This window comes from Scyliorhinus torazame, chromosome 21 (genome assembly GCF_047496885.1).
Source record: "Scyliorhinus torazame isolate Kashiwa2021f chromosome 21, sScyTor2.1, whole genome shotgun sequence".
NCBI classification, from domain to species: Eukaryota; Metazoa; Chordata; class Chondrichthyes; order Carcharhiniformes; family Scyliorhinidae; genus Scyliorhinus; species Scyliorhinus torazame.
Window position 1 is genome coordinate 21606078 of NC_092727.1, and position 26766 is coordinate 21632843.

At 41.5% G+C, this 26766-nt stretch overlaps 1 protein-coding gene across 7 annotated transcripts in view; it reads left to right on the top strand.

Moving 5' to 3' along the window:
* Positions 1-2301: 2301 nt before the first annotated feature.
* LOC140398216 (uncharacterized) overlaps positions 2302-26766 on the top strand; it is a 131706-nt gene continuing 107241 nt past the window's right edge. For 4 of the 7 annotated variants that reach the window (XM_072486606.1, XM_072486611.1, XM_072486610.1 and 1 more), the window contains exons 1-12: positions 2376-2834; positions 3585-3674; positions 6520-6571; positions 9265-9427; positions 13784-13871; positions 13960-14016; positions 16178-16304; positions 18387-18469; positions 19171-19265; positions 20953-21015; positions 23105-23159; positions 25599-25764. In XM_072486606.1, the coding sequence (XP_072342707.1) occupies positions 2829-2834; positions 3585-3674; positions 6520-6571; positions 9265-9427; positions 13784-13871; positions 13960-14016; positions 16178-16304; positions 18387-18469; positions 19171-19265; positions 20953-21015; positions 23105-23159; positions 25599-25764 (1045 nt within the window). In that variant the 5' untranslated portion in view covers positions 2376-2828. Of the gene's footprint in view, positions 2336-2368; positions 2835-3583; positions 3675-6519; positions 6572-9264; positions 9428-13783; positions 13872-13959; positions 14017-16177; positions 16305-18386; positions 18470-19170; positions 19266-20952; positions 21016-23104; positions 23160-25598; positions 25765-26766 lie in introns of those variants that run through there. The other 3 variants (XM_072486608.1, XR_011937438.1, XM_072486612.1) reach the window with 3 other exon arrangements.

The following is a 26766-nucleotide window of genomic DNA, read 5'->3' on the forward strand; positions in this document are numbered from 1 at the left end:
ACCTGCAGCTGCTCATTTTTGTCCTGTTGGCTGACTTTCCCATCAGCCTTTGCCGTTCGCCATTTTGAATCGGGAGTTGGCCATTTTAAGTGGCTACACAGCACAGTATTGAGTCTGAAGAGAGAGAGGGAAGCCACATGAAAGGGAATTGCCTTGCACTGGAGAACAAACTTACTCAATCGAAAAACGCATTTAAGGCAAGTGAAGACAACAACAGAAATGTGTTTAACCTGCTGAAACTACAAACTTGAGATCGGTGAATTGTATCAGGAAACTGAAAGAGAAAAAGGCAGAGCCGCAAGTGGTGACGAATAATCTCAGAGATACCAAAGAACAGCAGCTCAGTGCAAAGAACAGCACAATCGGGCAGCACGATGACGCAGTGGGTTATCCCTGCTGCCTCACGGCGCTGAGGTCCCAGGTTCGATCCCGGCTCTGGGTCACTGTCCATGTGGAGTTTGCACATTCTCCCCTTGTTTGCATGAGTTTCATCCTCACAGCCCAAAATATGTGCAGGCTAGCTGGATTAGGCACGTCAAATTGCCTCTTAATTGGAAATAATGAATTGGGTACTTTAAATTTATTAAAGAAAGAAAAAAAAAAGAACAGCACAATCAAGCAACTAGAAGAAAAGCTGAAAGGGCAGTCTGACTATGAATTGGTTAAAAAAGAGCTAAGTATTCTGAAGTCGATGAAAGGTGTAGCATCAGAAGGATCTGGATCACAGGACACAACCAAGAGGTACTTCTGCTGGAGAAGAATCGCTCATTGCAATCTGAAAATGCAACTCTGATCCCGTTCCAGCATTAAGATCTAAGACAACAGCTCCAGCTCAAAGTCCAGCGTATGCAAGATATAGAAACCGTGAATCAGAAACTGCGGGACACACTTGAGGAATACAACAAGGAGTTTGCAGATGTCAAGAATCACAAAGTAATAATAAAAACACTTAAAGAAAAAAGCACCAAGTATGAGCAGACCTTGAGCAACAAAGCAGAAAGCCTTGCTCTTGGGAAAGAGCAGAAATTACAGAATGACTTCACGGAAAAGGAAAGGAAGTTGCAGAAGACTCAAACATTTTTGGCCTCCAAATTTGAGGAGGCTGATCACAAGGTTCAAGTGTTACAGACAGCCCTGAAATCAACTCAGACTGAGCTATGTGATTTAAAAGCAAAGTATGATGCAGAATCAAATGCCAAAGTGGATGAAGTTAAAGTTATCAGGCCATGTCTGGAAAGAGCCAATCATAGGGCAGAGGTGGTTCAAAGAGAGACAGAGATCTTGGGCTGGATTCTCCGTTTCAGTGGCTAGGTGCTGGCTCGAACGGAGAATTCACAGGCGTTTTACAATGAAAATAATCGGTGCTGACCCCTCATTGATTCCAGGACCGGTGAGGGGCTAGCAGCAGCACCGGGTGAAACTCCTGGCTCCTGCGCCATAAATGGCCGGAGAATGACTGTGAGGGCAGCACGGTAGCCCAAGTGGATAGCACTGTGGCTTCACAGCGCCAGGGACCCAGGTTCGATTCCCCGCTGGGTCACTGTCTGTGAGGAGTCTGCATGTTCTCCCCGTGTCTGCGTGGGTTTCCTCCGGGTGCTCCGGTTTCCTCCCACAGTCCAAAGACGTGCAGGTTAGGAGGATTGGCCATGCTAAATTGCCCTTCGTGTCCAAAAAAAAAGATTAGGCGGGGTTATTGGGGGGATAGGGTGGAAGTGAGGGCTTAAGTGGGTCGGTGCAGACTCGATGGGATGAATGGCCTCCTTCTGTACTGTATGTTCTACGTTCTATGTCTATGACCGGGTTCCTGGTGCACATGCGCACGGAGGCCATCTGCAACGCTCATGCCGTACAACGTGGCACCGGCCGTGTGTGGACCCGACCCGTCATCCGCGACCCCACAGGCCACACCCTCCACCAGTCCCCCCGCAGCCCTCGCGGAAGCCTCCCCAGCCAGCGGCATGGATCCCGGCAGGGTTCCTGACTGCTGAGGCCACACATGTCCCGCGGAGTCGGGAACCCAGCCCACCAGAGGCGGAGCATCGTGGGAGTGCATGCCGATGACACGCCAATGGCGTGACAACGGCGCACTACGCCTTTTCGGAGGGGGGCGGAGCATGGCTGACCGGCATCAACCCGGGGATGGGATGGGGGGCTGGGTGAGGAGGAGAGAGGAAACTCTGGCTTTGGGGCCATTTTCATGGAACTACAAATCCCAGCGTGCCGTGCGGCGAATGGAAATCCCGTTCTCGCGAGATGTGAGGAACCCTGACCTCCATTTTGGTCTGTGCCGGTGAGTTTGGTGCGTCCAGGGGTTGGTGGCAATTAATCATTGTCGGTGCGTTTAAATAAACAAAGACACGGACCCGGCGGTTGTGAGGAGGGGATCTGGTCTTTTAACGCGCGGTCAGCTTTCTGACCAAATGACTGACTCAAGGGTTTTGGAGATCAAGGCTGGGGGAAGTCTCTGTCTGTCGGTTGCCGGGGGATAAATCCGGGCAAAGTTTAGTTGGGAGAAGCCGAGCGGCGGAGGCTGCACCAGGCGCATTGCTGGCGGAGGGGCAGGAAAACCCCTTCCCAAAAAAAACCGGCAGCTGCGTTTGTTTTCCTGCCGCCAGCCAGACATTTGCACAACTCGCTCTGCGGGTGGGATTTGGTTTCAAGTTTCATGCGGACCAAAATAAGAACAGTTGCAAATATTTAAATTCTAGATAGGCCCTTCTACCCAGCCCCCTCCTTTTGAAAGCTGTGTTTAAAATGCTTTACATGCTGCTCTCGTGGCACCATGCAACGAAAATCATCCTGAATGTACATGTTTACTTTGGAAGGAGATGATGGTGACTTGCCCAATGGTTTTGTTTGGCGTTTATTGTTGTCGTTTCATCTTCAAATTACCTACATGGCCACTCACATGAACGTCCCATTATTTGTATTTCATTTTTATGCTTTTACTTAGAATTATAGTGCAGAAGGAGGCTATTTGGCCCATGTAGTCTGCACTGACACCCTCTGAAAGTGCAACCCACCCAGGCCCACTCCCTTGTCCCATCTCCGTAATGCCATAACCCCACCTAACCTGCACATTTTTGGACACGAAGGGACACTAACCTAACGGAGGAAACTGGAGCATCGGGAGGAAACCCCGCAGACACTGGGAGAAAGTGCACGCTCCACAAAGTCATTCGAGGCTTGAATTGAACCTGGGTCCCTGGCTCAATTCCAGCCTGGTGCTTTAAGGCAGCAGTGTTAATCACTGTGCCACCCTTGGAGTTCACTGTTTGCACTTATCCGTACATTATATACATGCATTCACACACACACATTGTCCCATTATTTTTGTTTTGTGGAGGATTGGTGTTTTATACTACTTTAACGCTGCATATGCATGTTAATTCCCAGCTGAGTTTGTGCACCTGTCCACGTTCAATTTTGTAGCATAAACCCGCATAAAGGAGTTTGTGAGATTCAATAACGTGTAGCTGACGTTGTTCAACTTTTTAAAATTTTGTTCGGACTGGAGGGAGTTGGTTGACAAAAGGTGCTTGAAAGCATTGTTTATGCCTACTTTTTAATATTGCCATTGCTAGGTTGCAGTTATGGACTGTGCGATTTGGGATAGTGATGGCTGTACTACTTCTGATTCGAGTGACTTGCCAGATATCGTTTCCTCTGATGAGGTAAGTAATTATGAACAAACAGAATCAATAATTTTTGTGATCAAAGTGCATTTCGACAAAGGTGGCATGGTGATGTAGTGGTTAGCACTGCTGCCTCCGCGGTGAGGACCTGGGTTCGATTCTGGCCCTGGGCAGCATGGTAGCACAGTTGCATCACAGCTCCAGGGTCCCAGGTTCGATCCCCGGCTTGGGTCTGTGTGGAGTCTGCACATTCTCTCAGTGTCTGCGTAGGTCTCACCCCCACAACGCAAAGATGTGTAGGGGTTGTCTATAAATCCATATGATAGCGTTGATTCTTGGATTGGCCATGCTTAAATTGCCCCTTAATTGGAAGAAAATAAATAAAATTTTGAAAAAGTGCTTTTTGACAAGCTGAAGAGATTTCTGTTCAGTCGCAACTATTTAAATATAGCTTCTTAAAAAATATTACTGAAGTAGGAGCACAAAAAGGAGCACAATGACTCATTTCCCCTTTGTGAAGTGTGCAACACCAGATATGAAGATCTTCACCTTTTCCAACCAACCTGCAGACATCAATGGTTCATAATAAATGGACACAGCGGTTCAGGTGAACAAGACATTATCTTGTAATGTTCATTTTCCATCTTATCCTTTCCTCCAGTCATCAAGAATGTTTTGCACCAATTTTAAAAACTAATTGTATGCACAAATGTAACTTGTGGTGTTATATTATCGACCAAATGCTTGGTTTACTTGCACATTTTTGAGGACCAGTAGGCCTGATGGTGTTTGGAAAAAGGCCCACCAAGGATATTGAGGGGTTAGTTTAGCAGAGTGGGCTAAACACCTGGCTTGTAATGCAGAACAATGCCAGCAGTGCGGGTTCAATACCCGTACCAGCCTCCCCGAATGCAATGTGGCAACTAGGGGCTTTTCACAGTAACTTCATTGAAGCCTACTTGTGACAATGAGCAATTACTATTATCAATTAAAGCTTACATATTTTGACTGATTCATACAGGGGTGAATAGAGTGTCAATATTATTTGAATTTATAGATAACCTCTGCATTCTGAACCTGATTCCTTGCTGCTGTGGTTCCATCATACAATCTGCTTTCTAGTTCAGTACAAATATTCAGCTTCTTTAAACAGTCTGCTTGTCCAAACACAAATGCAGAAAGTTGAATATTTTTATGCTTGCACACGCAATGGCACTAAATTGCATAGATAGGAGCAGCAAGTTACAAAGGGATATAAACAGATTTAAGTGGGTGGACAAAATTTAAGTGGGTGGCAGGTAAAATTCAATGGGAGGGGAATCAATTTTGCCTCCAAGAAAAATGTTGGAATATTGTAATGCAAGAGACTGGGAACTGGAGGAACAGGGATTTGGTTGCACAAAGTAATCCAAAAAAAATAAATGGAATATTGCCTTTGCTTTTAGGGAATTAGAATACAAACGGGTGGGAACAATGCTTCAGTTTTATATGACGTTTGTTGGATCCTATCTGGGGTGCTAATTCCGTTTTGGGCACAGTAGCTGATATATTAACCTTGGACGGGGTTCTCTGCAGATTCACCAGATGTATACCAAGATTTAGAGGGTAGAACTATGAAGGCAGGCCGCAAAAACCTGTCCTACGTTTCAACAGTTGGCGAGTAATTTAATTGTGTTCAAAATGGATTCAGCAGCATGCATAAGGAAAAACAATTCCTTCTGGTGGGGGGACAATCTTATGTCACTTGGGTGAATCAGGAAGCATTTTTTCCACAAAAAGTATAGCAAACATTTTGTCTGAAAACGCCATAGATACTTGCTCAATTTAAATTTTCAAGATAGATTGACAGATTTGTATTAGTGAGGGGTGTCAAGGAATATTCAAAGATAGTTATCTGTACAACTCTATTAGTCTATGAATTGACTGGTGGAACAAACGTAAGGAACTAATTGGTTTGTTGCAGTTAATATGTTCCTAAGTACAAGAAGATTTGTGCATGCACAGTTGGACTTTTGCAAATGCATACGGCCCTTTTGTGGACAAAAGGTGTAATAAAACGGTGACAACTGTCAAGTTTTCATAATTCTGAAAAGAAAATCACCAAAAAAACAGATTCCATTATTGTTTGGAACTTTATTTCAAAGTAAAGTATGCATCACTGGAGTTTGCTGTTATGGAATGCAATATACCTTTCAATCTATATATCACTTATAATCAATATAAAAATAGTACATTTGAAAGTCAAGGTACAAATCCTGTCATTGTTTTTGAGGCCTTCAGAAACAGAGTCTTTTCAGCTTCCAACATCAATCAGCTTCAAGTCAGCTTTATGCCATCCTGAATTTTTAAATAGTAGATGTGACTGAACAGCAAAATCTAGCATCAAATGGAAAAATGTTTTGACACTAATGGATTACATTGCACCCTGAGCAGGGATAAAATATAGCAGAAATAGGCTTCACGCCCCTCAACCCTGCTCCACCATTCAGTAAGGTCATGATTGATCATCTGTTTCGACTCCACTTTCCCTCCCCCCTACCCCCATTCCACTTATTTCCTGAATGTCCAAATATCTATTGATCTCTGTCTTAAATATACTCAATGTCTGAGCAGCCGCAGTTCTTTGGGATAATTGATTCCAAAGATTCTCGGCACTTTGTAAAAATTTCTCCTAATCGCCATCTTTAATGGTGACCCCTTATCTGAGACTATGACTCTCAATTCGAGACTCTGTCCAGTGAAAGCTGCCGCTACTTATTGCAAAGAAAATGTAAAGGGCATTTTAGATTTCAATCAACTGTCTCAAATCTTATGTTGCTTAATTTTAGTTGTTTTTCACACGGATGAATGTGCTTATTATGAAGTTGCTTGATTATAATTACAGGATTTGAAATCGTGGTTTCCTCCAAATAATGCACCACAGCTAAGTTATGAAGGTAAGAAAAAATTCAAAAGGACCCTTTTCTTGTTTTGTGAATAGAGATTGTCTAATGCACAGCTAACTAGGTACACAAGTTAAAGTAAGCTCTAATTGTAGCTGCGGTTTGGTAAATTAATTTAAGGATTGCAGAAGCAGACGGCACATTGAACTAACAGTGGGATTTTATTATAATTCTCCAGGTGGTGAAGTCACAGGTGGCTCCCTATTATGGAGTTACTAAGTTAAAACTAGTTATTTGACAAAGTTAAAGGAATTTTCTAGGCTGTATTATTGCAGAGCACTGTTATGTACCTCTGATGGTTACGTTAAGAAAACAGTGACTGAGACAATGGAGCAAACCACCAGCAGGAAAATATTGGTTTAGAGAACCAAAATAGAAAGACAATATTTAAACATTTTCAAAAGTAGGAAATTTGAGGTTGATCAGAACACTGCTTTTTTGTCTAAACTTTGTGCACAGATTTAAATACCACAGAGATTGGATGACAGTGTCCTCTCTCTCAGTCTCGGTTATGAAGGCCTTGTCTGAAGTATGTTTAAATAATCTGAACTCAGTTGACATATGGTGTCAAACCATCTGGTTGGGACCTGATTGGCCATATCCCCAATGAGACCTCAATGTTGGGCATTTGCAAGTCATTGTCATTTTGCTGTAAAAAGTTACTCTTTTAGGACTGAAGAAGAGCAAAAGAGTCACTGCTTTGTTTCTAGTTGAATGAATGACAAAGATATTCATTTCCAGCTGTTTCCTCGATTCTCAAAAAATAATTGCCAAATAGAGGGAATGAAGATTGGATCAGATGTTGAATAATTATTGCAGACTTGATTCTCCCAATTCTTTGGTAAACTTGACTATTTTTTTGTAATCCAAGGAACAAATGCTGCTGGCCTTCAGAAGTTTATCCTGTTCTAAATTTATTTTGTGTTAGGTTTAGAAGTTTGAAATGTTAGAAATTATGGAGAAAATATTTGTCATTTAGCAATGAAGTCATTCATATGAACATAGAACATACAGTGCAGAAGGAGGCCATTCGACCCATCGAGTCTGCACCGACCCACTTGAGCCTTCACTTTCACCCTATCCCCGTAACCCAATAACCCCTCCTAACCTTTTTTGGTCACTAAGGGCAATTTATCATGGCCAATTCACCTAACCTGCACGTCTTTGGACTGTGGGAGGAAACCGGAGCACCCGGAGGAAAAACACGCAGACACGGGGAGAACGTGCAGACTCCGCACAGACAGTGAACCAGCGGGTATTCGAACCTAGGACCCTGGTGCTGTGAAGCCACAGTGCTATCCACTTGTGCTAACATGCTGCCTATGTAGTCGTTCATATGTAGCAATAGGATCATTTAGAATAAAGAACTTAAGTTCTGTCAAAATTCCATGTCATGGATTATCATAGAATTTGCAGTGCAGAAGGAGGCCATTCGGCCCATCGAGTCTGCACCGGCTCTTGGAAAGAGCACTCTACCCAAGGTCAATACCGCCACCCTATCCCCATAACCCAGTAACCCCACCCAACACTAAGGGGAATTTTGGACACTAAGGTCAATTTATCACGGCCAATCCACCTAACCTGCACATCTTTGGACTGTGGGAGGAAACCGGAGCACCCGGAGGAAACCCACGCACACACGGGGAGGATGTGCAGACTCCGCACAGACAGTGACCCAAGCCGGAACCAAACCTGGGACCCTGGAGCTGTGAAGCAATTGTGCTATCCACAATGCTACCGTGCTGCCCCAACTGTCATACAACTTCTGATTCATTTGTTCCTCATTGAAATAGGACACTAATTTGGCAGGCAAAGCCGTTTGTAGAGAGAGAATATTTTTATATATTACCAGTATGGCAGTTTGATTTGTTATACAAAGTTATTGCAGCATAAGTATAACTTTGATATTTTGCCTCATTATCTGTGTTCAAAATATTTTTGCATACCCACTGCACTGTAGCACAGACCTCCCTATAATGCTGCTACAATTTTGATTAAGCAGCCAATTTTTATGATGAAGATCAAGGCAGTATTTCTTTTTGCACACATACAGAGCTTTTGGTATAACATTGACTTTGCTTCATTGAGATCCTAGGCAGGCAATTTGATACCCAGACTTTAAGTTGCTGCTGTATGATTTGTCGGAGTGACCTGCAATAAGTAGACTGCTGATTTAATTGATGGTTTTTCCACGCCTGTGTGTTTACCTCTATTTTTCTTTCACGGAGTTAAAGTAATTGGGATATGCTTGCCACCTCCTTGACAAATGGGCTGAATTTCAAACTGAGCTGTCACAAAGTAGTGACCGTATTATTTCGTAGAACAAAATGCAGCCACACCAACCGTTGCACCAAACATTCTGAAGAGATAAGGAGGGAAGAAATTTGATACTTGCTAAATACATTATGTTTCATTTTTAGTCCTGTTAACTTTGAATGGTTCTGTACATTTCTCTGAGTGAGAAAAGTTATTGTAGAAAGGAGGGGTGTGTTTTTTATAGCAGGTACAAAAAGCTTAAAAAGGCTGTTTGAATAGTAATTGTGGAGATACTACTGAATGTTCTGATGCTGACTGCATTATTTTTATTCTTAGCTTAACTCTTCTGCTTCTGTTGTTGAAAGGTTGATTAGATCAGGTATCTGACTAGCACCTATTTTCCCTAAGGTAATGCATGTTTTTGTTTACAGTATTGATTCCTAAGAGATGGTGTTACCTGAGGATGTCTGTATTGAAGAGGTACTGTCACATTGTGAAAGTTCAGCTCCTGGGCCCAATTCTTTTTGGCAGGCCTTATCTGGATGAACGTTACAGGAATTGGGTTGCTGAAGCAGAGCTCATCCAATATGAACAGTAAGTTCTGTTAATAAGGACAGCTATAAAATATACAAATAAATCCATATCACTAATTCACAAGAGAATAGAATTCTAAAGTTGCGATAAGGCTATCATTTTGTATGTGAATTTTGGTTCAAGATTTTCAATAAAAATGTATCTACTTGGTATTCCTGATGTCCTTTCCAGCTTTTATGGATACATTTCCCAATGTTTAACATACTTGTTAGCTTTTACTGATGTTTAACCCAGAACTGTCAAGACTGTCATCCCTTCTGACTAACTGCAAGATTCTGTTTTTTTTGTTAACTTTACGAATTTTGATTTTGTACATCTGTTTCAGCTGTACATAGACTTGTTGGTGGTTGTTGTCTGCCAACCGTTTCTAGTTTCTTTCGCATTGTATTGTCAAAAAGTTAGATAATTGAGGTGAGAAATTCAGAATATAAAGTGATATATGCAAGGGATACATGAAATGGTTGAAATGAACTGTTCCTAAGGCTTGTCAGCAATATGTGAGCATTACATGGGCAGCCCACATTGTGGGGTTTTGAATAGAATGTTGTTTCCTGTTACAGTCGTTGTACTGACTGACACCTCTTATGGAGACTGTTACAGTTGCAGCTGATATTACTACTGGATCAGTCAGCTTGCAGGAAAGAACCTGGAAAATTACTAACAGGTTTACAGGAGTTTGCTGATGAATTTTAACACAAAGAATAAAACATTTATTGAACAAGAAAAATGAACTCTATTACATCAGATAAAAAGGCTGGAAATGCTTCAATGCAAACACAAAAAATGATTCAAATGCTCATTTCCTACACCTCCTATGTTTTTACATACACAGATTTAGAAAGATCAATTAATTTACCATATCATAGACTTATAGAATATCTATCTTCTACTCTAATATTCAGGGGAAGTCTGTGAACCATCCGGCGAACTGTAGTCAAATGCACCTCACTCGAAGGTAAATGACAGATGTGACCAAAGCAAATTGGCGGAGCACGGTAGCATAGTGGTTAGCACAATTGCTTCACAGCTCCAGGGTCCCAGGTTCGATTCCCGGCTTGGGTCACTGTCTGTGCCGAGTCTGCACGTTCTCCCCGTGTCTGCGTGGGTTTCCTCCGGGTGCTCCGGTTTCCTCCCACTGTCCAAAGATGTGCAGGTTAGGTGGATTGGCCATGCTAAATTGCCCTTAGTGTCCAAAATTGCCCTTAGTGTTGGGTTGGGTTACGGAGTTATGGGGATAGGGTGGAGGTGTGGACCTTGGGTAGAGTGCTCTTTCCAAGAGCCGGTGCAGACTCGATGGGCCGAATGGCCTCCTTCTGCACTGTAAATTCTATTAAAATTCCATGGATTCTGGACAGCCCACTCAGACACTTGTCACACTGTGAGCCAACCAGTCTCACTGAAACGCTGTCTTTCTCACAAGTGTTTTCAATCTCCACATTTGAAGAACTCACTGTGGAATTCCCTCCAAATGTTGCTCCTCTTCGGACAACTTAAAGAAGAATCTACCTCCAAGATTTCGATCTCGCAATTTGAAATTCTTCTCCAAGTACACTTAAGTTTCACCTTCCAAGCATGCTTTCAGAACTTTGGCTCTGCCAAACAGAAAACCACTGCTTCCATGAGGGTATATTTGCCCTTGCAGTCCACAGCCTGGAGTCACCAACCTTCGGCTGCCCTCTCCGATCTCCTGGGCTTCATTAAAGCTCACTTCACATCTTCCATCGGGCAGGAGATACAGAAGTCTGAGAACATGCACGAACAGACTCAAAAACAGCTTCTTCCCCGCTGTTACCAGACTCCTAAACGACCCTCTTATGGACTGAACTCAAACACTACACCGTGTATGCTTCATCCGATGCCGGTGCTTATGTAGTTACATTGTATACCTTGTGTTGCCCTATTATGTATTTTCTTCTATTCCCTTTTCTTCTCAAGTACTTAATGATCTGTTGAGCTGCTCGCAGAAAAATACTTTTCACTGTACCTCGGTACACGTGACAATAATCCAATCCAATCCAATCTACTCCTTGCAGCTCTCTCTCTTTAATTCCAAGCCTATTGCCTGTCCATTTCGCTCAACTTTACTTAATCAGATCTTTTCATGATTTCTGTCCTTGTCTCTGCATGGGACCTTCTTCAGGGACCTCCTTCTCCCCTCCCTGGTTTTGAACCACTTTCTTGGTTTGTGTCCTTCTCCCCTGTGTCCTCCTCTCTAGGATGCCATGGGTGTAATACCGCTCCAGTACAGGTCACTTAACCTGTGTTCCGCGCTGTTTCACTTCTTCTGTTGTGCATTTGTGCAACGCTGGTTCCCAACCAGAAGACGAAAAAGACGTCAACAATGCATTTGTGGCCACTTCCTGGCTGGCGCATGCACAGAATTCCAAGGCCTGACAGGACTCCCGAACCCCAATTATTTAAACCTACGGTAAGTATCAGAGTTTATTGCAGGACATTAAACCAGGCAATGGATACGGTTTTCCTGTTCGTTTCTAACTTCTTGTTCATGTCCTATCTGATTGCATGTATCATTCGGCTACATCAGCCACATATTTGTATGGGAGTACTTATGCTTTTCCTTAGCATGGGAATACACCGTGGTTATTTACGGCCACTGATTATTGCGAGCCCAAAAACATTTATAAAAAAAAAAAAAAAAAAATCAACTAGCAAATAACCTGTAGCTGAGATACTTCAAAGTACACATTTAATAAAGTTTAACTGAAATTCAACTGGCTAAATAAAAAGTAAACTTTCCATTTTGCTACAGCATCATGTATTTCCATAATCACAACTATAAACCCGATGGTGGGATGGGATTCAAAATGATGACCTGCCAGAACTTGTTGAATACCTGCAATTTTCCCAATCCCATCATTATGACACCTGGGTTTTGAGAGAGTGGTAACCAACTGCATGTTACATAGATACAGGAACTGTAATGTCAGCAAATGTGATAGACATTTTGTGTCAGCAACGTGCCAAAATGATGCTGGGAAAAGCTGTGTATATATTACACAGCACGGTAGCACAGTGGTTAGCATTGTTGCTCCAGGGTCCCAGGTTCGATTCCCGGCTTGGGTCACTGTCTGTGCGGAGTCTGCATGTTCTCCCCATGACTGCATGGGTTTCCTCCGGGTTGCTCCGGTTTCCTCCCACAGTCCTAAGATGTGCAGGTTAGGTGGATTGGCCATGCTAAATTGCCCTTGGTGTCCAAAAGGTTGGGTGGAGTTGCAGGGATGGGGTGGAGGTGTGGACTTTATTAGGGTGCTCTTTCCAAGGGCCGGTGCAGACTCAATGGGCCGAATGGCCTCCTGCACTATAAATTCTATTATTCTATGATTACACAATTGTACAATATGTTTTATAAAACAGTGTTGTCTTGAGTCATAATGAATCATGGGGCATCACCTAATTGTTCAACAGGGGAGACTGAATTTTGGAAATAAATTAGAAACAAAATGCTGATGTTGTATGTACTGTTACACAATTGCCTCAATCAAACCACTGATTTTTTCCCTTGGTTTAAGTCTAGAAATGAGCTTTGCAAGAGACTTTTACCATACCGACTCATCCCTTTAATTCAGAACACCTTTATTGTGTTGTCTTCTAATTTTTTATATTTTTAAATGTAAGTACATAACTTTAGGATTAACTAGAAATGAGAACAAAACATTAGGATGTATGGGGGCACACATTGTTTTATTTTTCAGAGCATTGAATATTTAGAATTAAAGTATACAGAGTACAAAATTAATTGAACATAGCCTTCAGTTCAGACACTTCAGATTCAACACTTGTCGTTTAAATTGAAGATACTCTTTCATTTGAGAGGTACCTGAGTGCCTGTGGAACTATATACTTAATGTAGTAGTCATGTTTTCTAGGAAGAAAAATGAGAGAAAGAATAGTTTTCTATATTGCCACTATATCTGCTGCAGTTGCCCTGCTTTGCTCATTTTACTGCAACCTGCAGTATCTCTTATCTGAAGCGCTACCAAGTGTAATACCATTTAAAATAACCATAGATTGGTTTCGTCTTTGTATAAGTATATCTGTCAATAACATTCATGGGTCCAATCACATAGTTTGAAAGATACGAGAAAACCAAATCGCTGAAGCTTATTTTCTCATTGCAAAGCCTATGTTTTAATCTGGAAGATGAATGTGCTCTATTCCTTCGCATTAACGTTACCTATCTTGAGCATGAATTCAACCACAGAAAAGGTTAAGGGCAGTACCAAACCAATATTCATATGGTTGAGCTGACTTTTGAGAGGGAGGGGTGGGTGGGTAGGGTAGTTTTGACTTTGACCAATAGTAGAAAACTATTCACAAAGCATTTTTCCTTTGTAGTTGTGACGAACTTCAGGATCTTGATCTCAAAACGCTGAAAATAATTGATCTTTTGGAATCTGCACACAGAGCTCTGCTTGTTTATGCTGTAAGTGCCGATATAATGGTTGAATGGCCTAATTCTCTTTTTATGCCCCATAACCAAGTTTTTCATCTAATTTCAAATCCTTTTTCAGTTGAAGCGACCACTGCTGATCCAGTTTGTTCGTGTTGTTGATGAAAACCTTGTTCAGGTAAGAACCCAGGTATTTTCCATTTGTGCAAAACTGTTTCTTAAAAAGCACTAAAGGACACATTAGATTTATATATTTAAAATAAATACATGAAATATAACTGATTGGAATGTAGAAGTGTGTAGGTTTGAACAGGGCCATCACAGTTCATCAGACCAATCCCAAAGTCCATAAAATATCACAGATCAATATCAAAACAAGACCTCAGTCCTTTAAAAATACTATTTTGACAAAGCAATCATTTTGTCTATGCCACGTTCGTGGTTTTTCTTCATTCTCTTTTTTAAAATAAATTTACAGTACCTAAATTTACAGTACCCAATTACATTTTTACAGTTAAGGGGCAATTTAGCATGGCCAGTCAAGGGGCAACTAGCATGGCATGTGCCGGGGCTGGTTTAGCACAGGGCTAAAGAGCTGGCTTTTAAAGCAGACCAAGGCAGGCCAGCAGCACGATTCAATTCCCGTACCAGCCTCCCCGAACAGGCACCGGAATGTGGCGACGAGGGGCTTTTCACAGTAACTTCATTTGAAGCCTACTTGTGACAATAAGCGATTTTCATTTCATTTCATTTCAATCCACCTACCCTGCACATCTTTTTGGGTTGTGGGGGTGAGACCTACACAGACACGGGGAGAAAGAATGGGCAAACTCCACATGGACAGTGACCCGGGACGGGATTGAACCCAGGTCCTCGGCGGCGTGAGGCAGCAGTACTAACCACCGAGCCGCCCTTCTTAATTCTCTGATATTAAAATTTCCTGGCTCTTTATCATGTATGTTCACCTAGAAGCGATGCATCGCCTCTGGAAATGGAGAAAATAATTCCTTAGCAAAATACTCAGTCTTTGCCCCTTGGCTGCCCAATAATTACAGTCACCAGATTTGGAAATGTAAAGACAAATACTTTTTATTTATAGCAAGAACTATAATGAAATATACAGCAAATACCACTGTTTAACTATTATCTAATTCCTAATTCCCCACTTTAACTTGCCCTCCACCCTATATATGAGATATATATATCTTTAAAATATAAACACACACAAACAAGACAGACAAACACCGAGAGGCAGAGAAGACTGAAAATAGAAGTAAAATTTTTTGAAGTATTTTGTTTCAGATGTCTTTGAGCAGGCTTCCTTCAAAGTAAGCGTTCTCTGTTTGCCACCTGTAATGGTTTCACAGTAGATTCATTCATTCAGGTTCTCTGTAGATTCAGAAATACAGCAACTCATCCTTTCTGGAGAGAGAGAAAGTCCTTTCCCCTGTGTCCAGGATTCAAAATTGAGGTGGCACCGTGACACAATGGTTAGCACTGCTGCATCACAGTGTCAGGGACCCGGGTTCAGTTCCAGCCTTGGGTGGCTGACTGTGTGATGTTTGTACGTTCTCCCCTTGTAGGCGTATGTTTCCTCCGGGTGCTCCGATTTCCTCCCACAGTCCAAAGATGTACAGGTTACGTGGATTGGCCATGCTAAATTGCTCCTTAGTGTGCAAAAGATTAAGTGGGGTTACTGGGATGCCTGGATAGAGTGGGGGACCTGTGCCTAGATAGGTTGCTCTTTCAGAGGGTCGGTGCAGACTCCTTGGGTCGAATGGCCTCCTTCTGCATTGTGGGGATGCTATGATTCCATGAGCTCCTTGGGTCTCTGAAAACCATTCTACTTTAGTAGGACCAATCACTACCGATTACTGGACAGAATGTGGCCTTTTAGCCAATTAATTGGCCACCAGCCAATCAATCGAATCAAATCCTACCCATCTGTCGAGTGCCAAAAAGTCTGAATTCTCCCATTCGAAAAATCTGTACCATGTTGCAATTTCTTGAATTCCTCCTCTCTGCTGCTTAATTTATCAAGATACATGTCCATTAAGCATCCATAGATCAAAATCATAGCAGCAAAAATAAAGAAAGGGGAAATAAGGGAATTATCAAGAAGGAGCCTTACAATGAAGAGTACTTTTGTTCAAATGTTAGCATAGCTAAAAACATTTTCTCACTAGTATTCTTTATATAACAGTTAATTGTAAAATATATTGAAACTGTAGACTGACTATGTTTAAAATGATAGCTTTGAGTCTTGATTTGTGCTTTATGGCGTGTTGAAGATGCAGTATGCATTGTAATTCAGAAAATAAATTGAGATTTATTTTCAGTGTTCCACTTTGGAAGAAGCAATACAAGTGGTAAAGCAACAAAAGATTTTTCGGGCTGCCTGGAAGACGTTGACTTTTGGGAATAAAATGCAAACCGCTGCAGTCCTCGCTCTTGCTGGTCTTCATTGTGAGTACCACCTCAATAAATGTTGCTATCTGTCAAGAATTCTGAATGCCATTTCCTACTTCCAGTTGATAATGTATGCATTGTTTAAAGTCCACTTCTATCTTTCATTCCAATAGGATTTTACAGCATTTGAAATTTTGTTACAAGATAAATATTTCAAATTATAGTACTTGAATATTAGTCGATTTAAAGAAAAAAACTGCAAGAAAGCATGGTGCATTGGCTGTTTGCTGATGCTAAACGTGTGCTTTGGAAATGTGTAATTTGATGGCACCTTTAACTCGCTAGTTTATTTGCTTCTGGCTTGCTGGATTTTGTTTGTGTTATGCACTTTATGTATCTCCTAACCGTTCTTGGGTTTTATATTGATTAAGAGAGTAAACGTTTAGGATAAACGTTAGGATGTTTTTATCCCATTAAAGATTCTCTGGTGGTGCTGGACATAGGGAAACAAGAGGGAAAGGGAGGACACCGGAATGGAAGGCAAAAATGATACAGAACTTCATGACGCTGTTATCTTCCTGTAATGTAAGCTCAAATGAAGGAGATCAGGGGTTATGAGGAGAAGACAGGAGAATGGGACGAGAAACATAGCAGCCATGATCGAATGGCGGAGCAGACTCAATGGGCTGAATGGCCTAATTCTGTTCCCATATCTTATGGAGACATCTTGTTTAGTTTACATAAACGAGCCATTCAAATCTCACTTTATTTATATGAATAGAATTACAAGACTTTATAATTTAAGTTCCATTGTGCAAAGTTATAAGACTGACAGGAAAGCGATCTTGCAACCACACTATTAAGAAGTTGGTATATTTGTTCTGTAAAAGTCAGTCCCAAGATTTCTGGCCGAAACTAACTTTTCATGTCTTTGTGTAAAGGTTGACCCAGGTTTATCGGGGATCAAACCCAAATTTTTAAGAATTAAACTGGAGGTGTTAATTATTACATTTCATTGTAAATGTATAGATGCTAATGAAAATGAATACTGGTAACTAAATGGTTAAAACATTTCTACATTTAAAATTTATTATTTATTCAAATTATTTATGTTATCTGACTCTGGGTGACGATATGAATTCTTCAATATTGTTTTTACTTTATTCTGTTGTGATGGTCTTTTTTGGGGCCCAAATCAAACACGCATACCAAACTCTCAAAAACATTATTCATATAGAAGTCTTGGCTTTTGAGACTTTGTAAGACTAACTTTAAAAAGTTGGTCTAAAAATTACCAATTTTTATGTGTGTATACAGATTGTTTTGGTGTATCTCATGTTGTTTGTCCAGAATTTGCTCTGTAACTTATGAACATAATTTGATCAATGCCAGAAATTTGGCCACAAATTGAACCCCATAGCATCTGTTGTTTTGGTGCTGTGCATTCTGTTCAGGTGTCAAAATGATGTCCACATCGCAAACACAGTTTGGTGTGGCCTGTGCTGAGCTGCATCTTGTTATGGGCACTGAAAGTATGCAGAATAGGCAAATTGTGACGTTAGTATATAACACTGATTTGACATCGGCCATGCGATTTTTCTGCCTCGCCACTCCACCTAATGCCTTCTTTTGAACACTCAAAAGCTAAACAGGTGTTCAGCAGCAGAATGTCATGCCAGAAATTGTATGCAGCATGTTAAAGGTAAACAATGTGCAGTGGTTAGCACTTGTGCCTCATGGTGTTGAGGACCTGGATGTGATCCTGGCCCCGGGTCACTGTCCGTGTGGAGTTTGCATATTCACCCCATGCCTGCGTGGGTCTCACCCCCACAACCCAAAGATGTGTAGGGTAGGTAGATGGCCCTGCTAAATTGCCTGTCAATTGGAAACATTTAAAAAAAAAGTTAAACAATGTATGATGAAAAGTAGAATGTTCTGAAGTTTCATCCAATTTATCTGGGAGGGCATGTATGATAAACTTTTAATTCCTTTTGACGATGTTGAGTTGAGTCCATGAAAGAACGATTGTTTACTTCTCTTGATGTCGTCAAGGTTTTCTATTAAGTTACACTTCAGCAATTCAGGATTAAACATGATCCTTGATCTGTAGCTTAGCTGTATTTTCTTTCTTTGTTGTAGATTTCAGTCTCATAAAGCAATATTCTATGGGTCATAATGATCTGTTTGAGCAATTTGAAGATCAGTGCTTTCAGGAAGAGGAGGTAAGACCTTGAACTGACCCGTTGGAAGGAATAATATTGCTTCACAAAATGCTATGAATTTGGACATTTGTTTCAGTTAATTATTTTTGATGCTACAATAAGGGATGTAAAAAAATATATTTTGAAAGGATGCATATTTTTCCAAATCAAATGTTCCTTGAAACACAAAAATGATCAATCAGTAAAACAGATTTCCTTTATCACTTTTGATCCCACCCCTGCACACAGTATTGTTGACAGTACAATATCAACATTGAAAAGAGTTTCAGTAATCATTTTTCAGTGTTGTAATCACAGTTCTTTCACACTTAATGGAGAGCATGAACAATTCATGCTGGAGTGAGAAAGGATGTATTTTATAGGTGTATATTGAAGCATTTTTTGCTCATTGAAATGAAGAATATTGCTAGAGATTGAAGTAATTCTTCAGTTTTGGCATCATTCTTAATGAGTTACTCTCTTAAATTTAGTAATGCAAGTTTGATGTAGAGTAAGGCTTCCTTAGCTGTTCGCCACCTCATCACCAATGTGTTGCACTGTGATTTCTTTTTACTTCCAAGTCCAGCATCCTCATGGCCAATGTATAAAGAAATGCTGCCAAACAAGGATAGAATTTTAGAATCTCGTTTGCTTGATTTTCCATTAGGCCTTGAAAATTGAGAGTTAGTGCTAATTATCTTGAACTGTCCTTTTATGATCAGAGAGCAAAAATGTTTCACAAACATTGGGAATCAGACATGAAAAAGCAACATTATGAAGCAGCAGTGAAGTCTTTGAATGAAGCAATAAGAGTATGGTAAGTTTCCCACGTTAAGGGTCCAAACAAAGGTAGAAGGTTTCTGCTTATTTGTGAGTAAACATATATTCAGATATGTTGCATTTTTAGATGTTTGTATGTGTTGGAATGTGATATATTCTTTTAATCAATTCTAATTTTCACTGGTTTATTGCTGACTGCGCTATTATCTGTATTCTGAACAATGGTGTGTTCATGTAGTCATGGCTACCTTTCATCAGTTTGTGGTATGGCTGCATAGCTTTTGCTATTAGAACAATGGTCAGTTTATGATATCAGTGACATTTTGCATAAGCTTTAGCTAGCTTTGGAATGTTTCAGATTCTGTGCTTTGCCACTGCAAATTCTGCAAGCTGTGTGTTTTTGTAATGATGAAATCCATTTTAAAATGGATTTTAAACTGGGCTTTAGTATTTACATTAAAATGGCTAAATCAATTACCCTTTTACCTATCAGAAATAGCCAGTTCCCTTCAGTAAGGCTATCGACTGGTAATATAGGCATTTTAGTACCTTGGCCTGAGCATGAATGGATTTCACTTTATCCAATTGTTGGCTTCTGTACAGCAATTCTAAGGATCGAAGGGCCTAAGGCAGTACATGTGTCAGTTTATGGTTGTGATTTTTTAATCAAATGGTGAGCTTGAAATTTCACTAGAGACACTGAGGCTGTGATGAGTTACTCTAGGCTGCTTTTCCAAGCATTTAATGTCTGATTATAAGGCATTAGGGTTTGAATCTGTTCTCTCTGGGCTTATGAAGGAATTAAGAAACTAGGCGCGGGATTCCCTGATCCTAAGGCTAAGTGTTGACGCAGTCGGAAACGCCGTTGCGATTCCCGACGGCGTCAACACGGCCCCAGGATCAGCAATTCTGGCCCCTACAGGGGGCCATCAGGGCGCTGGAACGGTTCACGCCGCTCCAGCTTCTGATCCAGCCGTGGAATGGGCGCCGGGGGATGCGCGCATGCGCAGTGGGGCTGGCGCGAAACCGCGTATGCGCAATCCCACCGGCGCGATTTTCACGCATGCGAGGTGTCTGCCTTGTCCTCGCCGACCCAACATGGCGCAGGAGTATAGGCACCGGCGCGAAAGAAAGGAGGCCGGCCCGCCGATCGGTGGGTCCCGATCGCGGGCCAGGCCACATCGGAACCCCCACCCCTCCCCTCCTCACAGGCTGCCCGCGGACCCTTCAACGGCCAGGTCCCACCGACGCAGAGCAGGTTAGAACTCAGCTGGACTCGTTTTTTGTTTACGGCAGCTTGGCCCGTCTGGGCCGGAGAATCGCGGGGGGGCCGTGTAGAGAGGCCCCCGACAGGCGCCGCGCCGACCACGCCTGCCCCAATGGCGCCAATTCTCCACTCTGTGGAGAATCATGGCGTGGCGCGATTCACGCAGCCCGCCAGCGATTCTCCAACCCGGCGCGGGGTCGGAAAATCCCGCCCCTGAGATGTCTGGAGCCGTTTCTCTCGCATGTGCTTTATTCACCATTATTCACATATTTTGTAACTCGCTTGTGTGTGATGTAAATCTTCTAAAGTAACTTCTCAAGGCAACTGATATAGCCTAGTTTATGAAAATATTGATATTAATTATTGATTACTTTGTCTTGCATTCTAAATAAACGTATTGGTTTATTCTATGAAATGTTACGGTATGAATAACTAATTGTGTAATTTCATGTTGTAGTGCATTCAATCATTTGCTGTATGAGAAGAGATCTTATTGCTATTTCCAGTTGTGTCAGTACAAGTAAGTCTGCATCTGTTCACCTAAGTATTGTTATTTTAACAAGGAAAATAATTCTAGATAATGGATTACACTTGACAAGTTTAGTCTCAGATATGCCGCATGGGATAATTGTATTTTTATTAATGCAACACATGTGGATGGGATGAAGTATTTTGAAGAGCTTTTCACTGAAGTTAGTAAAATCTGCATGTCTTGCAGTATGATAAGAGGATCAAGGAGGATCAATCAAGAGGACCCTGGAGCATGGCTGATATTTAGTGTTCTTGTTTTTTCTGATGAGGTTTAAAACCAGTTCAGAAGGGCAGCACGGTAGCATGGTGGTTAGCACAATCACTTCACAGCTCCAGGGTCCCAGGTTCGATTCCCGGCTTGGGTCACTGTCTGTGCGGAGTCTGCACGTTCTCCCTGTGTGTGCGTGGGTTTCCTCCTGGTACTCCGGTTTCCTCCCACAGTCTAAAGATGTGCCGGTTAGGTGGATTGGCCATGCTAAATTGCCCTTAGTGTCCAAAATTGCCCTTAGTGTTGGGTGGGGTTACTGGGTTATGGGGATAGGTTGGAGGTGTGGGCTTGGGTAGGGTGCTCTTTCCAAGAGCCAGTGCAGGCTCGATGGGCCGAATGGCCTCCTCCTGCATTGTAAATTCTATGAAGAACCAGTCTTCTAAAACATCAGGCACTTTTGGTTATTCTTGTTTTGAAATGTTTTAGTATCTGACTGATGTTACACACAACTGCTGCAAATTTGTTTGCAGTGACTAGACATTATTGAACCAAACTTTCTAAATTAAAACACAATTTTCACTCCCTTTTCATACATTTCAGCAAACATGAAGATTTAAAGCCCCCTGTTTTATTCGGTCTAGAAACAGTCCACATATTGTCATAAGAGTGCTGAATGCTCGGCATACCCCTCAGGATTCGCTGATGACACTGCAGTGCTCCTCTTCTGGACATGTTTAGCTCAATTGGCTGAACAGCTGGTTTGTAATGCAGAGCAAGGCTAGCAGCGTGGGTTCAATTCCTGTACCGACCAAGGTTATTCATGAAGGCCCCGCCTTCTCAACCTTGCCTTACCTGAGGTGTGGAGATCCTCCGGTAAATCACCACCAGTTAGCTCTTCCCATCAAAGGGTAAAGCAGACTGATCGGGCGGCACGGTAGCACAGTGTTTGCACTGTTGCTTCACAGTGCCAGGGACCCGGGTTCATTCAGAGTCTGCACATTCTCCCCGTGTCTGGGTAGGTTTCCTCCAAGTGCTCCGGTTTTGTTCCACAAGTCCCAAAAGACATGCTGTTAGGTGAATTGGACATTCTGAATTCTCCCTCAGTGTACCCGAACAGACACCGGAGTGTGACGAATAGGGGATTTTCACAGTAACTTCATTGCAGTGTTAATGTTAGCCTACTTGTGACAATAATAAAGATTATTATTATTCCTCCAGCAAGTGGACATCTTCTGATTTTGTTTTGGTGGAATTGCTCAAGCACAATTCCTAATTTTATTGATTGGAAAAATGTAATGACCACACTGGTATCATTGGGCTAAGTACTTTAATCATGAAGATTCCATGTCTTCCTTCCAACTAAATACTGAATGGTAGCTGTGACAAATTTCAAGCAACTGTTACATTAAAAAAAAAATTTACATTTTTAACAATGGTTGTCGTATGAAATGTTCCACGCTACTTTCCATAGCTCAGCCAAACCCTTACTTGCCATTAGCAGAAATTCTGCCTGTGAAAATATAGAATAATGCTAAATGCTCTGACTTACTGGTAAAAGGTCTTGCATTTTTCCCGTGTCCTTCTCGGGTTTTAAGAAGTGCACCTGTAAGATGTTCCCATTTACAGATTTAAAAGAATGACTGGCTTTAATTTTCTGTCATCTCTCTTTTGGAATTCCTTGTCCTGTTTGTCACTTGGAGAAATTATTAAAATGTTCTTTCTCGATTTGAATTTTAATTATGACAGCAAAAATCCAATCTGTTGAATACATGTTAATCTGTTCATTAGAAATACAGTACAAACATTACTATTATAAGATTGTATTTGTACACTACATTTTGTTCACTTTGTGCCACTTTACATTTGACAGAAAAGCATGGAGTGATGCCAAAAGGTGTATTGTCCTGCGGCCTCATTCCATTGAGGTAAGTTTAACAAAGGGATTCCGTTAGTAATTAGATTTCATTGAGAGTTTCAATTGATAACAACATAAGCACAAAATGTCAATGGTATCTGAACTCCTCATTATTACTGCCCAGAGGTCACATCCTGAATGCGACACAGTCTTGTTTGGTGATACGGTTGGATCCCTTTTGTAGTTGCTTGATGACATCCTTATTGAAGCTCACTAATTGTGACTTGAGCTTTAAGCTTAAGTAATGTCTGTACTCATTTCCAGAAAATAAAGATATGGGTTGTAATATCTGAGCTCTAGGGTATTTGGGAGGTACCCCAAAAATGCACTTAGGAACCCCCGAGCTGTTCCCAAGTAAGGTTTAGACAGCAATTGCCTGGGAAGTGCAAACTTCCTGTGGGCATTTGCTCTACTGCGAGCGCTCTCCAAAAAAATTTAAGTCACTTATACCACATGGACTGCAGCGGTTCAAAATGGCAGCCTCACCATCACCTTAGAGGGCAATTAGGGCTGGGCAATAAATGTTCGCCTAGCCAGCAAAGCCCACAACCCTTCAATGAAAAAAATAATTATGTTACAACCTAAGATAGTCTGCATGTTTTCAATTGAATGGTATTTTCTGATTAAGAATTTCCGTATAGTTGCACACTTGCTGTTGTGTCTCCATCATTCTTGTAACCGGTCCTTAGCTTTAAGTAGCCCAGGAACAGACATTTTGCTAAGAACTCTCAAATGATTGAGGTTCTGGTAATGGCGACAGGTGGCCTTGCATGTGTCATTGGACTGGAACTTCAGAATGTTAGATAGGGAAGGGGAATACTACATAAATGACGATCAACAGCCTGAAAGAAATCAGCATTTCTAAAGTAAGGAAACAAAAGAGAGTCGCCAATAAACATACAAGTATTTTCCTGTGGAAATAGTTGATGTTTGGCAATTCAGTGATATAGTTTTTGAAATACTAACATTCTGCTCAGTGCAGCTTTTGTATTTACTCCTCTGGATGAGGATGCCAAACTACCCCAGTCTTGATGCAAGATCATGGACCTGAAAGATTAACTCTATATTTCATTCCACAGATGCTGCTTGACCTGACCATTTGCAGCATTTCCTGTTTTCATTTTAGATTTCCAGCATCAAGAGTATTTTGATTTGTGCAAAACCAACTGGATTAGCCATATTCCCAAAACCTAAGAACTAGTACACCCTACTGCAGCAGTGTGTGGGCGATGGGTAGTGTCCCTGCCTCTGAGCCAGAAGCGTCGGGTTTGAGTCCCACTTCAGGACTTAGGTCAAAGTGTAAATCCTTCCAATGTGCCTATGGCAGATGGTAAGAGTAAGAGAGTCTCTTGGTCTGCCATGCTTGATGTGGAGTGCAAAGTCACAAGCTTGAGCCTCTGGGGACATGCTGGCGACCTGTTTTAGGAAAACTTAGCCATGGAAACTGAAAAAAGCATGTACTTTGTCTGCCTCAAGTATCACTAGATACAGGAAGGCCTCTTAAATGTAAGAAAGACACTATAATATATGTTGCGACACCCTGGGCTAGTGCGTGGTCACTTCCAGCCCCACTTGACCAGGAGTCACAACGCAGTTGAATGAACCAATAATTCTTGGAAAAATACCCAAAGTCTTTCGCCCTTGGCTGTCCAATAATTGCAGTCACCAGGTTTGTAAATGTAAACACAATTCCTTTTTATTGATAGCAAGAGCTATAAAATATGCAACAAATGCAACTGATTAACAATTATCTAATTTCTAATCCCCTATTTTAACTTGCTCCCCACCCTCTATATACAAACACAGAGGGGAAGAGAGGGGTGAAAATAATAGGGAAAAGTGTCTTTGTTTCAGATGGTTGTCTTTAAGCACACCTTTCTTTAAAGTAAGCTTTCAGATCCAGGTCTCGGCCTGCAGCCTGTAATGGTTTCACTAGATCATTCAGGTCTGTGCAGGAAACAAAAAGTGGGCTTGACCTCCCTTGACACTTTTGTTTTGAACTTTGACGTTGGAGCCGCGCTGCATTGCCTGAATCTCATCTAGCCTGAATCAGGAAGGTTGAGTAAGACAGGCACTTAAGAATTTTAGTGCAAGTGAGTGGAAATGGAGTGGCAATCCAATGCTGATTGCCACACTAAGGAAATTATGGCTTATTGTGCTCTGGACCAGTATCTTCAATATTTCTAAATTGTGAAAGAATTGCTGTTTGTTGGCAGGACCACTATTAATGCTTAACATCATTCATTGATGTTTCTTTCCATCTGGTACTGTTGCACCATTTTAAATGCTCAGGTTCTGAGGCCTGTGTATAAGTTGGGACACAGTTTTGACTGTGCATTAGCGATATGTGACCAGAGAAATACAGGACATATTAGCAATTTGCTTATTGCCAGTTCTCCTGCATTTGTGTAGTAACTAAAGCACAGAATTGTTTTTCTGTCCCTCTTAGGGCCATTATCTATTTGCAGGAGCACTCTGTGGAAAAGGCTGGTATACCCGTGCTTTGAAGGCTAATTCTTTGGCAGTTCAAGTATGTCAGTGGAAAGGGTTGAATGTGAAGGGTTTGACAGAACAGCGAGAACTGATCCAAACTGAACAAATACTTGCATCAAAAGGTTGGTGCAGACCTGTTTATACTTGATGAATCTATTTAGTTAGACAATTCTAACAAATTGATATTCCTTTATTTTCAGGCAACATGACATCTATATAATTTAACAAATCTTAACACCCTTATCCCTAGACATTTGATTCTAAGTTACTAATATATTGTTACGGCGCCAATATCTGGTATCAGGGCTTTGGCATCTGCATCATATGGTTTTGATACAGAAATAAATTTGGTGACTGAATAAAGTCGTTGGGAAGGGACATTAAGCTTATAAAGTTCCAATTTCTGTGATTTAAAAAAATATTATATTACATACACCATTGTATAGAATGAACAGACTAATGAGATTACTTCATGTTCAGAGTTCCCTGGATAAGATGTATTTAATTCCTTAAATAGCAAAGTTGCTCTATATGAAGTTTAGAGCATTTGATACACAGCAATAGTAATGTGAGCCCAGATCCTAATGGAGACAAATAACCTGAAAAGAAAGGAATCCCCAAAATACTCCAATAGAAGGAACGGAGTGACAAGATTTCACTTTTAAAACTTTTACTATAACAATCAAATGCTAAATCAGCGTAAATTAAGCATGCATTAACAGACAAATGATATTTCAATAAAAATTAATTTCACTTTAAATAATCTATACAACAAAGATAACTCCAATATTTCAGCTTCATCCCCAACACACGTGGCAGTACGAGCAGTCTCAAGATCTTTCAATTCCTCACTTCGGCAAATAGAACATACAGTGCAGAAGGAGGCCATTCGACCCATCGTGTCTGCACCGACCCACTTTAAGCCCTCACTTCCACCCTATCCACGTAACCAAATAACCCCTCCTCACCTTTATGGACACTAAGGGCAATTTAGCATGTCCAATCCACCTAACCTGCACATCTTTGGACTGTGGGAGGAAACTGGAGCACCCGAAGGAAACCCACGCAGCCACGGAGAATGTGCAGACTTGGCACAGTGACCCAGCGGGGAATCGAACCTGGGA